Genomic DNA, 13,252 nt, shown 5'->3' with positions numbered 1-13,252 from the left:
GAATACTCTAGTGTTGTGTTGTTGACATGAGATCAGATGTAAAGAGTAGCAATTGATAAGTAAATTTTTGTGTACCCACGCTTCAGATTTAGTGGATTTTAATTTTATGATTTTTTATCACTTGGTTTTAACATTGTAAAATCCTTTAGAAGACTATAGATGTAGTTTCCAATATAAATCATTTGTACCTTTATACATAATAAATTTCTTATCATTATTAATAAGTTTTAATCATAGTAAAAAAAATCATAAAAAATAAAAAATAGTAAACTTTGGGTTAAATTAAAGAAAGACTTCACTATTTCTCGATAATTCCGTATTTGAGATATTAGAATTTTAACCTATTTGATGCTCATTATTGTAGAGCGGTCAACACCCAGAGATTTGATTTCCATGAAAATCATAAGGATTTGGTTATGGAAGGTTCCTCAATAATAATAATAAAAAACCTATATTTTAACAAAAATGATAGATCAATTAAATTATAATTATCCTATAAAATTTGTTTATCATCCCATTTCAACCCTATGTGCTAAAATTTTAGTGTCATTTGTTAATATTTTTGACAATCACTACAAAAAATAAAAAGTTTTTATTTTATTTTATTATAATAAATAAAGAAAAAAAAAATGATTTCAAATTAAGGAGCCTTCGCAATAGGAAAACCTATATAAGCAAGAAACCACGCCAAACACCCAGATACTTTCCCCAATTTCTAGGGTTTTCTTTGTTTCGCAAATTATCAATCTCCTCTCGAGTCACAGGTTACAACAATGGCCACAGCAGTGACCGAGCTCAGTCAGTCTGGTCCAGCCATGGTCGGGGAGGTCTGCACCGCCAAAACGACGTCGTCTAAGCAAGGAGATGGGCTGAGGCAGTACTACCTCCAACACATCCACGATCTCCAGCTACAGGTTCGCCAGAAGAGCCATAATCTCAATCGCCTTGAAGCCCAGCGCAACGATCTCAATTCCCGAGGTTTTTCCATCCCAAAACCCTAACCAAACCCTAATTTTGATGCTATGATTTTCAGAATGATCATTGTATTGTGACGCTTATAATTTTGTTATGTGCAGAAACCCTAATCCAACATTGGCTTCTGATAATTTTTGGTGGCTGTGTTGTATTTTGATTTTATTTTGGTAATATAGGATCCGGGTGGTATGGATTTGTCAAAGCCCTATGTTTTGAAACTTGATTTGTGATTGCAGTTGCGTGATTTGCGTTGCTCTGTTATCGGTAAATTTAAAGTTTTATTGGTTGCCTGGAAATGTGGGAAGAAAAAAAACCAGATTAGGCTCTCGACGTTCAAGATGTCTTGATTTTCTCAGCTCAGTTATTTAATTTAGCTCTCTTTGGTTCAATCGAGTGTAATTTTTCTTTTGGGTGAGAAGTATTGCGAAAGATTGTACTTATAAAAAAAAATAAATTGGCAAAAGCTTATAGTAATAGTTTGATTTCTTTTCCTTTTTTTTTTTTTTTTTGGCTTTTGGTTTAGAAAATGAAATGGAGGGCAATGTTTGAAGATTTAGTGCCTCTGCTTGATATTAAAAGTTGTATCTTTTTAAATATTTTTCTTTCTAAAAAATTTTCTCCAATGATTTGGTGAAGTAATAAAATTGTTTGATGTGTAGCTTGATGGGAATACAGCTGGTTTCTTTGTGGGAAAATGGGTTCTTTTGGGTTAATTTTCATTCACATATGAGTTATTTTGGGTTAGTTTTCATTCATATATTCCCCCAGCTTTTATTTTTCTCCTTTTCAAATGTCATTCTGAATGATGGGTATTGGACCTGATTTTAGGTCACAGTTGCATAACATTAGGAATTCTTTTTTGCTTTCCTATTCCTCACTAGAAAAATTCAAATTTTGATTAATGAAGCTTGGTGGTGTTACATTCCCGAGTGAGGATGCTCAGAGAAGAATTGCAGCTGCTTCAAGAGCCTGGATCATATGTTGGTGAAGTAGTCAAAGTTATGGGAAAATCGAAGGTTTTGGTTAAGGTAGTGTTCAGTTAAAAAAATTACTTATATATATATATATATATATATATATATATATAAAAGTAAATTGTAGTTTAATTTGGAAATTAGTTTGCTCGAGATTTTTTTTTTTCCCTTTTTCTTGATGGCTTTCAAATTTTTGCACCTGAGATGGTTTTCATATGTTCCATCTAGGACATATCCAAAGTGGCATATGGTATGTTTTAAGGCTAAAAGGAATGATGATGGCCTATGCCCACTGGGTTGTAGTTTAGCCCTTTGGCAAAGAACCAAAGGTCCAAAGTTTGAACCTTCCTAGTATCCAAGTGTTACAGGGCAGAGGAGTGGGCCCATATCACCTAGGATTTGCTTTGCTCGTAGTCAGGATAAATGCCTTACTATTACTTATTTAATTGTTATAAAAACGAAGGAAGGGTGATGCCATATGATGTGGCAACTTGACATGAGTAGGAGTAGACCAAAATGGTGAAACTAGAATATGTAGACAATTGCCCAGGCCTCTGGTGGTTAAAATAAACGCCCTCTTGAGTTGAGTTCCATTTAGTTAAATATTTCACAGTACCAGTTATATCAGTTCTTAGATTGACTTTGTTTCTCTTCTTCTGATTGGTTGTACTGTGGCAACTTGCAAGCATTTCTAAATGAACTGGCATTTAATTGGAGATCAGTTAAAAAAAATAGAGAAACAATTAAATAAACTGTTTCTTAGTTTAGATGCTGAGCTATGACTGGTGTTCACATACAGGCAAGCTTATGAACTTGAATAATTCTATCACCTGTGCAGACATGTTGTTGGTAGAAAGTTTCAGGTGTTCGATTGAAGAAGCTCCTTTGCATTGGCACTGGAAGTAGAGTGAAGCACTGTTACCCTTAGAAAGGGTTTACTACAAAGATAAGATGTATGGAAACTAAAACATGAAGAATTTGAATTGGTCTTGTTAGGCAGATTTACTGGTTATGGGAATTTTTTAAGAAAGTTGAGGTCCAAATTTTACTATTAAGACTTCTAAAGAAAGTATTGGGCTGTTCGTGGGGAACAATGTTGGAAATATCCTTTGATGATTACAAGAGAAGGGAAGGTTGGTTCCAATGTTTAAGCCTTAATTTGGGACATCAATGATGATTTAAGTTCCTCTTACGACTTGACATATTTTAGGTTGAATCTTTTGTTAAGTTTATATTTTAGGTAGTTGTTTACCTTTTTGTCTAGTTTTTATTTCTTATATAGTCTTTTTGTCATATTAGAAAATCTTTTAATTTTTTAGCTTGTATTTGATTCTTGGAAAGTACTAAGGAAAGAAAAAAATGTTAAGAAAAATTATTTTCACATATTTGGTTCACCATAGAAAATGTGAAAAACAAATCAAAGATAATTAAAATTAGTTAAAAACTTTTGTATTTTTAATATTAATCTTATTTTCACTTTCTTTATTTTTTCTTTTTCTTTTTATTTCCTTCACCATTTTCTCTCAAATTTTCCAAGAATCAAATTTAGTGTTAAGTTCCTTATAAAAAATTATCTATTTCTTTTCCTGTAAGGGAAGATAAAAAAAAATACATTCGTTGCCTAAGACTATTGTCTAGTACAACGATGTAAAAAGTTTATGGGTTGGTTTTGGAGAATACATGGAAGTTGCTGAATACTTAATTTCTTTTCATCATTCCAGCTACGAACTGATGTCTAAAGTTATTAATTGTAGCTTTCATGATCTTTTAAGATGCTTAGTGGGTGACTGTGTTGGCAATTGGTAGCAATTACTTTCTATGGCATAATTTGCTTATAACAATTACATAAATCGGATCACAGTGCTTTTGAAGTTATTACTGGTTTGTAGCTTGGAAAGCCGATTGATTTGAGTCTTTTGCCTTCAAATGCAAGAGTGCAGCGGAGGAAGCTTTTTTATAAGTCACATGAAGGAAGTTCATGATAAAGTACAAAGGAAGATAACACTTGGGAATAAACAATACAAGGTTCATTCTAATCTTAGGAGATGTTTTGCTGAGTTAAAGGGAGTAAATATGGTTATGATTCATATAAAACAAGATGCTTATTAGAAGCTACATCCCAAGAATGTTGATCAACACAATCATATGAAGGAAATCAGTTCTCATGCTTATGTCCTTGAGCTGCTGGTTGATATGTCTATTGGTACTGTATTTAATGTTGACAACTTGACATTATATAGAGACCATTGTGATGAATCCCTTTAATATGGAATGATTATTCAATTGCCACCGGTATTGAGCTTAAAGGAAGACATTGAAGATGTGATTGATGACTAGAGTGTATCCATAACTGAGGGAGGCTGCAAAAAGTATTTGGTTATGTGGGGAAATCACCCTCTTTTTTATTGCACTTGGATTGCATCCAAAGAATTTGAGTGGAAAAATCATGAACTTTATGGAAATATCATTCCTTTTTTCAGGTGGTGTCTAGTTCTTACAAATCAAGAGATGATGTATAACAATATTGAAAACATTCTTTGAAAACTTACAAGAGAAGGGGAAAGGATGTTAGAGGTTCCTTTCATTGAGGAGGAAGTTTTTGCTACCTTGTCTAGTTGTGTGAATAAAGCTCTAGATTGTGTTTTGGCACAAGAGTTGGGACTTTGTAAAAACCGAGGTGATGAGTTTCTTCAAGGAGTTCTTTGGTAACAACTCCTTTGAGTGAGTTTTGATTCCTAAGAAAGGTGGAGTTGAGGATATAAAAGATTTCAGATTCATTAATTTAGTTGGGGGGTTGTATAAGCTATTGGCTAAAGTTTTGGCTAATTAGCTCAAAAAGGTGGTGGGCTTGGTGGTTTCAATTTACCAACAAGCTTTTGTGGAGAGTAAACAAATTTTGGATGCAGATGGGGCCTTAGATTTCAAGGCTAAAGAGCACCAATGGTAGGATCATTTGAAAGTTGGACATTGAAAAGACACATAATCATGTAAATTGAGACTTCTTGCTAGTAGTTTTGGAAAAAAAAAAAAAGATTTTGGTCAAAATTGGGTGTGATGGATATCTCCTACTCACTTCATGTTGGCAATGGAGGTTCCCAACCAAGTTCTAAGGAGGGCCAATGAAAGGGAGTTTCATCTTGTGATTCAAAGTGGGAGGAAGAGGTGGGGAAGGAATGGAAGTGTTTGATTCGTTGTTCACTAATTATGCCTTAATTTTCTGTGATGTTACTAACCAAGAGCAATTGGAGTATCTAAGTTGAGCTTTCATGTGGTTTGAGACAATATCTAGTTTAAGGATAATATGGAGAAAGTAAGCTAATTTTGATAGGTGATGTCGTAAATGTGGAGGGTTTAGCCTATGCGTTGGGAGTGTACCTACCACATACTTGGATTTGTTGTTGGGTTCTCCTCGCAAGTCAATGAGGGTATGAAACTCGATGAAGGAAAGATTTAAGAAAAATCTAGCCTTGTGGAAGCGACAATATTATTGAGAGGATAGAGACTTACCTTGATAAAAAACACGTTATCAATTAGTCAATTTATTTCATATCTCTTTTTCGCCATTCTGAGGAGGGTGAGCTTAAGATTGGAGTAGATCCAAAGGATTTCCTAGGGAGAGAAGGAGCTCTTGAGAGAAAACCCCATTTGGTTAATTGGTCTATTGTTTGTTTGGGCAAAAATAGATGGGGAGATTGGCATAAAATTCTCCACACTCTTAATAGGGTTATCCTTGGTAAATGGAGCTAGAGATTTGCTTCCAAGGGAGTTCCTTTGGAAATAGGTCATTGCTATGAAGTATGGGACAAAAGAAAGGGGATGGTGCTCAAGGGCAATGAGGAATGGCTATGGGGTGAGGTTGTGGAAGGCTATAAGAAACTAGTGGGAAGCCTTTGGAAGTAGAACTTGCCTCATTTTGTGTATTGGCAGAAGGATAAAATAATGGAAAGATGGATGGTGCAGCGAAAATTCTTTGGAAGAGTCTTTTTTGGTGTTATTTTCTATACCGTTGATAAAGACTCTTGTATAGCTTGAAATGTGGGAACCAGTTGGGGAAATGGGTCAATGGAGTCCCTGCTTTCATAGATAGTTCCTCAATTAAGCGTTGGAAGAAGGTCTTTTTTTGAAGGCCACAATCAATCTCAGTTAGAAAGGAAGATGAGGAGGACAAATTGAGCTTGAAAGAAACTAAGAATGGCAAGTTGCTTGCCCGATTTTTCTATGCATCCTTAGCCCAAGGAAGAAGTGAGCCTTCCTTGCAAGCATAGTATGGAACCCTTAAGTGCCATTGAAGGTGAATTCTTTTACTTGAGAAGCTATTTGAGGAAGGAATTTAATTCTTGATCAGCTCAGAAGAAGGGGTTAGAGTATGTGCCGAGTAAATGTAAAGGGGATGAAGTGTTGGTTGATCACTTGCTTCTCCCCTACTTCATAGCAAAAATCTTGTGGCAATTGGTTTTTTCCCTATTTGGAATGGCATGGGTGATGTACTCCTTTGTTGAATGCAATTTTTTGAGTTGACATGTTTCTTTTGTGAGAAAGAAGAAGAAGAAAGCTTGGAGGGCAACTCCTTTATGTCCATTTTAAATGTTATGGAAAGTAAGAGAGAGGAGGTCTTTCGAAGGTGTAGAACTTTCAGATTGAACAATTAAATCTTCCTTTATGTGTATCTTTTTTTATTGGGCTAGAGTGTATATAGACAATCATTCTATGTTAATGATAGGCTTTGTAGATTGGTTGAGCTTGAAGTAAGGAGAGGGAGGTTGTTTTTTGTTTTTCCTTTTCCTGTTCCTTTTTTCCTACATGTTTGGGACTAATTGTATACATCGTATGTGCTTTGTTGTGCTCTTTTCTTTCTTTATCAATATATATTCTTGTTTGCCTATCAAAAAAAAGATAGGAGAAACGGAAACCATGTATGATTGAGGTGATAAAGGTTTGTGGTTGATTATAAATTTCCTCATATGAGTAAATACTAGTTAGAGCAAGGCAGAGGGAACTTGTCTATATTGAGTCTTTTCTAAGGTTGTCTCTATTTTATTTCACATTGTTTTTTAATTTAATTTACTACATTATAAGGGATAGTTTGTGAAAATGAGTGACAAATCTCTATGCCTTCTAGGACAATGAAAAGGCAAAAAAGGACAACCTTAATGGGATGGAAGAAGTAGACGTTTAAGTCTAACAAATTCTTAGTAGGGATCAAAAAAATAATCAAGAATACGTAGCACCGGATAGCGAACTTTTCTATTAAAGAACCACGGGAATTGGGTCAAAAATATTAATTTGTAGAAAATAAGTATTCAAAACTCTGGAATTTATTATGATTACAGACTCTTTTTACTTTCAGTCCAACTTTTGTTTCTATGTGGCTTTGTGTGTACTGAATTTCTCTACCATTTTCTTTTACGGCTGAATTTAACAATGTTGTGATGTATGAAATGTGAGTTCAGATGATTTGGCTGATAATATTTTCCTTCTTTTTAGGTTCATCCAGAAGGGAAGTATGTTGTTGATATTGATAAGAACATAGACATCACTAAGATCACACCTTCAACCCGAGTTGCTCTTCGCAATGACAGCTATGTGCTTCACTTGATATTGCCCAGTAAAGTAGATCCACTGGTAAACCTTATGAAAGTTGAAAAAGTTCCGGATTCTACATATGATATGATTGGTGGTCTTGATCAGCAAATCAAAGAGATAAAGGAGGTTAGCTATATGAGAGCTTCTTCTGATTTATTTGTTTTGGTTGAAATCCTTCTGTCTTATGCTGTCTTAAACCCTTCAGGTTATTGAGCTTCCAATCAAGCATCCTGAATTATTTGAAAGTCTTGGTATAGCTCAACCAAAGGTACTTCCTTTATTTGTAGTTACATCATGTGTATCTTATTCATGTCTCGAAGGACTTACACCTTGTTTTTGAAATAGCCCAATCAAAGATGCTTTTATTGTATTATCATTGTTGGCATTATTTTCATGTATCTACACTTTGCTAATTCTTTTGGAACATCAAAATCTTTCCTGAATTTTGACCTTGCCTGAACCAAGAACCTCCAATTAACTATTTTCCACCTTTTTGTGAGGAAATTTTTTGAAATTTAAAGTTATTTGATCGGATCCCGTTGCATGGATTCTTTGGCCTAATTTAATATTCCAAATTTTTTTATTTTTTTTTTATTTTTAAACATTAAGAATGACTGAGTCCTGGAAGCAGAGCTAAATTGTGTTGTTTGTTTTTGTTCAAACAGTTATTTCCTCCTTAGCAACTTCTAATTTGTTTGACTAGCTGCAACTGTTTGGAAGTCATTAAAACTCGGTTCTAATAGTCTATTTTTATGTGTTAATAGGGAGTCCTGCTTTATGGTCCTCCTGGTACAGGGAAAACACTTCTTGCAAGGGCAGTGGCTCATCACACTGACTGTACCTTTATAAGGGTTTCTGGCTCTGAGTTAGTTCAGAAGTATATTGGTGAAGGGTCTCGAATGGTTAGAGAACTGTTTGTTATGGCAAGGTTTGTTTAATATCTTTAGTGGAAACCATGACTTGTGATACACCTAGAGGATTTATTTTTCACTCATAAGATAATATTTTATATGTTACCTCTCCTGGGTAATTGTTTACAGTCGCATTTTTTCCTGGGTTATTGAATTTTGTTTTAAATCTCCCTTTTATCTTGTTCTTATGGTCTCTTCTCTGCTGCTTTATTACAGGAGCATGCTCCATCAATCATCTTCATGGATGAAATTGACAGTATTGGATCTGCTCGAATGGAATCTGGAACTGGAAATGGTGATAGTGAAGTGCAGCGAACTATGTTGGAGCTTCTCAATCAACTGGATGGATTTGAAGCCTCAAACAAGATCAAGGTACTCCTCAATAATTTCTCTTTGTTGGTAGTAAGTTAAATTTTGTCTCTGTAAATAACTATTATATGAGATGACCATTTATTACAGGTTTTGATGGCTACAAATCGCATTGATATTTTGGATCAAGCCCTCCTTAGGCCTGGACGAATTGACAGGAAGATTGAGTTCCCAAATCCCAACGAAGAGGTATATTTCTTCATTACCGTATTCAATTTATGCACTTACGAGATGAAAATTTGCTTCAGCTCTTGTTTGTTTTTCCACATCTATTTAGAGGTGCCTGTGTTTTGTCTTTGTAACTCCTGTCTTAGAAATACTTGTTTTTTGGGGTTTTAACATTCTGATTCATAATTAAAAGATTTTATGGATGCTATATAAATATTCATAAATGTTTGGCTGGTATTGGCAGTTTCATAACACTTACTAAGTGAGCTTTTGAAAGTATCTTGATTCATCAATCTTACTTTGCTCAACTTTGACCTCTGAGGGGAAAAAGCCTTTGGTCTACAATGAGTTATGGTCAATATTATCATAAATATTCATAAATGATTTTAGAAATACTTAGAAATAGTTGTTTGGATGGTATTTGGCAGTTTCATAACACTTACTAAGTGAGCTTTGAAAGTATCTTGATTCATCAATCTTACTTTGCTCAACTTTGACCTCTGAGGGGAAAAAGCCTTTGGTCTACAATGAGTTATGGTCAATATTATTCATAAATATTCATAAATGATTTAGAAATACTTAGAAATACTTGTTTGGATGGTATTTGGCAGTTTCATAACACTTACTAAGTGTGCTTTTGAAAGTATCTTGATTCATCAATCTTACTTTGCTCAACTTTGACCTCTGAGGGGAAAAAGCCTTTGGTCTACAATGAGTTATGGTCAATATATTAAAGTTCCTTTTATTGTGTTGTTTAGTTTTATCTTTGGTGGGAGGATTCCTCATCCTTCTTTTGTACTTCTTTTTCTATCAATATATATATTTGTGTTTCCTATAAAAAAAATATATATATTAAAGTTCCGAACCTCCTAATAACTTAAGCTAAAAGCTCAAGCTTGTTTTTGTTCCATTAAATGTGGGAACAGTGGTATTCTGAGGTTTCACAACTGCTTTCAATCCATAAAACGAGTGAATGTTATGGCTTATGATCTTCTCCCTTTTTGGGGTGCAATGGGTGATGCACTCCTCTGTGACAAGGAACCTCCTTGGATGGCATGGATCCTTCGTGGGCAAGAAAAAAGGGAGAAAGCTTGGAGAGCTGCCCCCTCTGCCTAATGTGGACCATTTGGAAAGAAAGGAATAGGAGGGCCTTCGATGATATTGAGAGGAATGACCAAGTTATTCAATCCATTTTTTGTACACTTTTGTGATTTGGGCTAGGGTGTATATAGAGGAACACACTCTCTCTTTGATAGATTTGTAAACTGGCTAGCCACCAAGTAAGGGTCAAGCTTGTTTATCTTTTGTTTTTTGCCTCCTTGTATCTTGGTATACTCCGTGTATACCCTTTCTCTAGCCTTTTGGCTCTTAATGAATATCTTTACCTATCAAAAAATAAAACGAGTGAATTTGTAAAACTTACCCAAAAACAAGTTCATTAACTGTGGATTATTAAATGGACTGAAGCCATTTTTTAATAGATTTTTTTTTTTGGTCCCCATTGGGATTTGAACCTGGAACCTCCCATAAACCCATAACAATCCTTTACCACTTGAGCCAAGCCTCAAGGGCTTAGATGGACTGAAGTCATATGAATATGCAAGAAATCATTTTGAAGTGATGCTCTTTTAAGTTATGATTATAAATTCGATGTTCATTCTGATATGGCATTTTTTTTTATCAACTGCAATGGTGAAGCACATGCTGATTTTTTTTCTTTTTTTTTCAGTCCCGCTTTGATATTTTGAAAATCCATTCAAGAAAAATGAACTTAATGCGCGGGATTGATCTGAAGAAGATAGCAGAGAAGATGAATGGTGCATCTGTGCAGAGCTTAAGGTATATTAATCAGTCATGCGTACAGTTACTCTATATGAATGGTCTCCTGTTTTGCTCTTTGGTTTGAGAGACTTGCTTATGATGGTCCATGATTCTTCCTTCTCATTAATTCATGTATATTAGCATTGGCATTCGCAAATCCGTTTAATTTATAGCCTACTCTAGATTGGTCAGTTCACAAATGTATAACCCAAAACCAAGCCAGGGTAAAAAAACTCAAACCAACCTTCATATTCTGTTTCACTATAAATTTTAGGTTTAGTTGGTGAAACTTAGTGGCCAGGCCACTTCAGACAACTTACAACTTGTCCAAGACACATGCAAAGGAGGGAATGTTTAGAAGAGGGATAGGAAATTCATCTTGTCCAGCTGATGTATACTAGTATGCATGGTTGGTAACCTCTTAGAAAATATCTGGTCTATATACTCTGTTTTCTCTTCAGTTTGGTCAGGAGAACATAGACCTGTCTTCATAAAACAGAACTCTCTACTGTTTGCTACATGGCATCACTGCAAGTGTAACTTTAAAAACTAAGAAATTTTTTTGAACCAATGCAAAAGAACCAAAAAGATGTGGGACATGTTAGCAATCTTTGGGCTTCAGTGGGAATTTCCAGAATCTGTGAAAGAGCTCCTCCTGGGTTGGAAGGTGAAGCTCATGGACAAAGGGCATAGGAGGGTGTGGAGTATGGCCCCTCTTTGTTTGGTTTGTTGTGTGGCAGGAAAGAAATAGAAGGATCTTTATAGGGTAGAGTTCAACAACCTGAACCTAAAAGAATCGGTTGTCATGTCTCCTATGGATTGGTTTGGAATATTGTTGGGAAGGGATTGTGCCTCTCTATTGGACTTTATGGATGACCTAATTGTAGATAGCAGCTTTTAGTTTGTTTTTATGCTTGGTGCCACGTCTTTTTTGTCTGGGTGCTCCCCTTATATACTCCTTGTGGACATAGGTGCTCCCTTTTTCCATAGGCTCCTTTAATACATCTTTCATTGCCTTCGGAAAAAAAAGAAGGAAAAGTTCAAACCAATGACTCATGAGGTCATTATCTTGACCAGAGTTGGTTCAGTTAAGTGATCAATGAACCAGGAGCACAAAGTTCAAGTAGTTAATATCTTAATGCAGGCCCACACTGAATTAACCAATGGCTTGGTTCCGTTCTCAGATACACTGGACAAAGTTGCATGTGTGTCCATAAGTGGGACTAAGTCCTTATTCTTCATCATATCAAGTGTGTCGGTTATCTGTTTTGTCTTCTAACATCAAGCATGTCTAACTAAACTTTTATATTATTGTTTGCAGCGGTATGCACAGAAGCTGGAATGTTTGCTCTAAGGGAGAGGAGAGTACATGTGACACAAGAAGATTTTGAGATGGCAGTGGCAAAGGTGATGAAAAAGAGACAGAGAAAAACATGTCCTTGCGGAAGCTGTGGAAGTAAACACTTTCTATTGCTTGTGTTTTGTACTTTAAACTTGTAAAAGGATAAAATAGTTATCTTCCATCCCCGACAAGGACTTGACTCTGTTTCACACTCGCCTCACGAAATTTTAGTTGCTGGAAAACATCTGCCCATCTGTTGTCAATTATATTTTCCGCATTTCAAATTTATATGCATCTAGTTTCCTTTTTACCTCTGCATAATTTTATGTTCACCCAGCTACTTGCCTAAAGGATTTATACCAATTGAATTAGAAAAACTGAATTTTGTTTTCCATAATAATTAAGTTGACCTAATAGATTATCCAACTGTGTTGACATATTCCTTTTTTTTGGTAGAGAAACCATATTATTATTATTTGACTAGTTTATCTTCTCTAGAAGTTTAGACTAGGATATGCTTGTACACAATGTAAAACAGTAGGGCACCTACAGGTTGACAACGATTCAATTAAGAATATGGCAATAGCATAGTAGTCGGTAATATATGCCAATCAGTTGACCCTTCAAAATGAGACTTGGAGTATGGCTAGGATAAAACCCTTGAAGACTTTTTGTTTGTATCTCATGCCTGAACTTCCATAAAGACAGAAACTTCGATACCAATTATCTGGATTGTCAATCAGAGTAACATGGAGCCACGTTCCCAGTACTGAACTTGCTAATACTTAATCATTTTAATGCTTGTTTTATTTGTTAGTCTTATGCTTGATTTATGTCTTAAATCTTTCCTGGTTTGGAACTACTTGACCAACAGTCCCTGGTTCAATGTATTTTTGCCGGAGGTAGTGGAGTTGTTCACTCTCTCCATGTTCACTGCCCCACCAGCTTCAATTTTCTCTTACTTTTGCATGATTTGTTGTGTCTACTTGTAGTTTTCTTCAACCCGATTTGTTGATGGGTGTACCAACTTATTGGTATGGTTATGGTGTTTGGTCCACTTGCTGATTGGAAACTTATTTCAGGGATATGAATTTGTGTCTTTATGCATG

The 13,252-nt window shown here is 35.2% G+C and overlaps 1 protein-coding gene across 1 annotated transcript; it reads left to right on the top strand.

Moving 5' to 3' along the window:
• The first annotated feature begins 693 nt into the window (after positions 1-693).
• On the top strand, positions 694-12,453 carry LOC117912726 (26S proteasome regulatory subunit 8 homolog A-like). Its single transcript, XM_034827418.1, is given in 12 exon segments — positions 694-978; positions 1,906-2,003; positions 7,434-7,658; positions 7,738-7,800; positions 8,297-8,461; positions 8,660-8,815; positions 8,903-9,001; positions 10,710-10,819; positions 11,381-11,468; positions 11,946-12,006; positions 12,123-12,218; positions 12,221-12,453. Coding segments are annotated over 12 exon segments (1,407 nt in total). The 5' UTR covers positions 694-773; the 3' UTR covers positions 12,262-12,453.
• The last annotated feature ends 799 nt before the right edge of the window (positions 12,454-13,252 follow it).

Source organism: Vitis riparia, chromosome 4 (assembly GCF_004353265.1).
Source record: "Vitis riparia cultivar Riparia Gloire de Montpellier isolate 1030 chromosome 4, EGFV_Vit.rip_1.0, whole genome shotgun sequence".
Lineage (NCBI taxonomy): Eukaryota > Viridiplantae > Streptophyta > Magnoliopsida > Vitales > Vitaceae > Vitis > Vitis riparia.
Note: the sequence above shows the minus strand (reverse complement) of the source record. Positions and strands in the feature narration are given on the sequence as shown.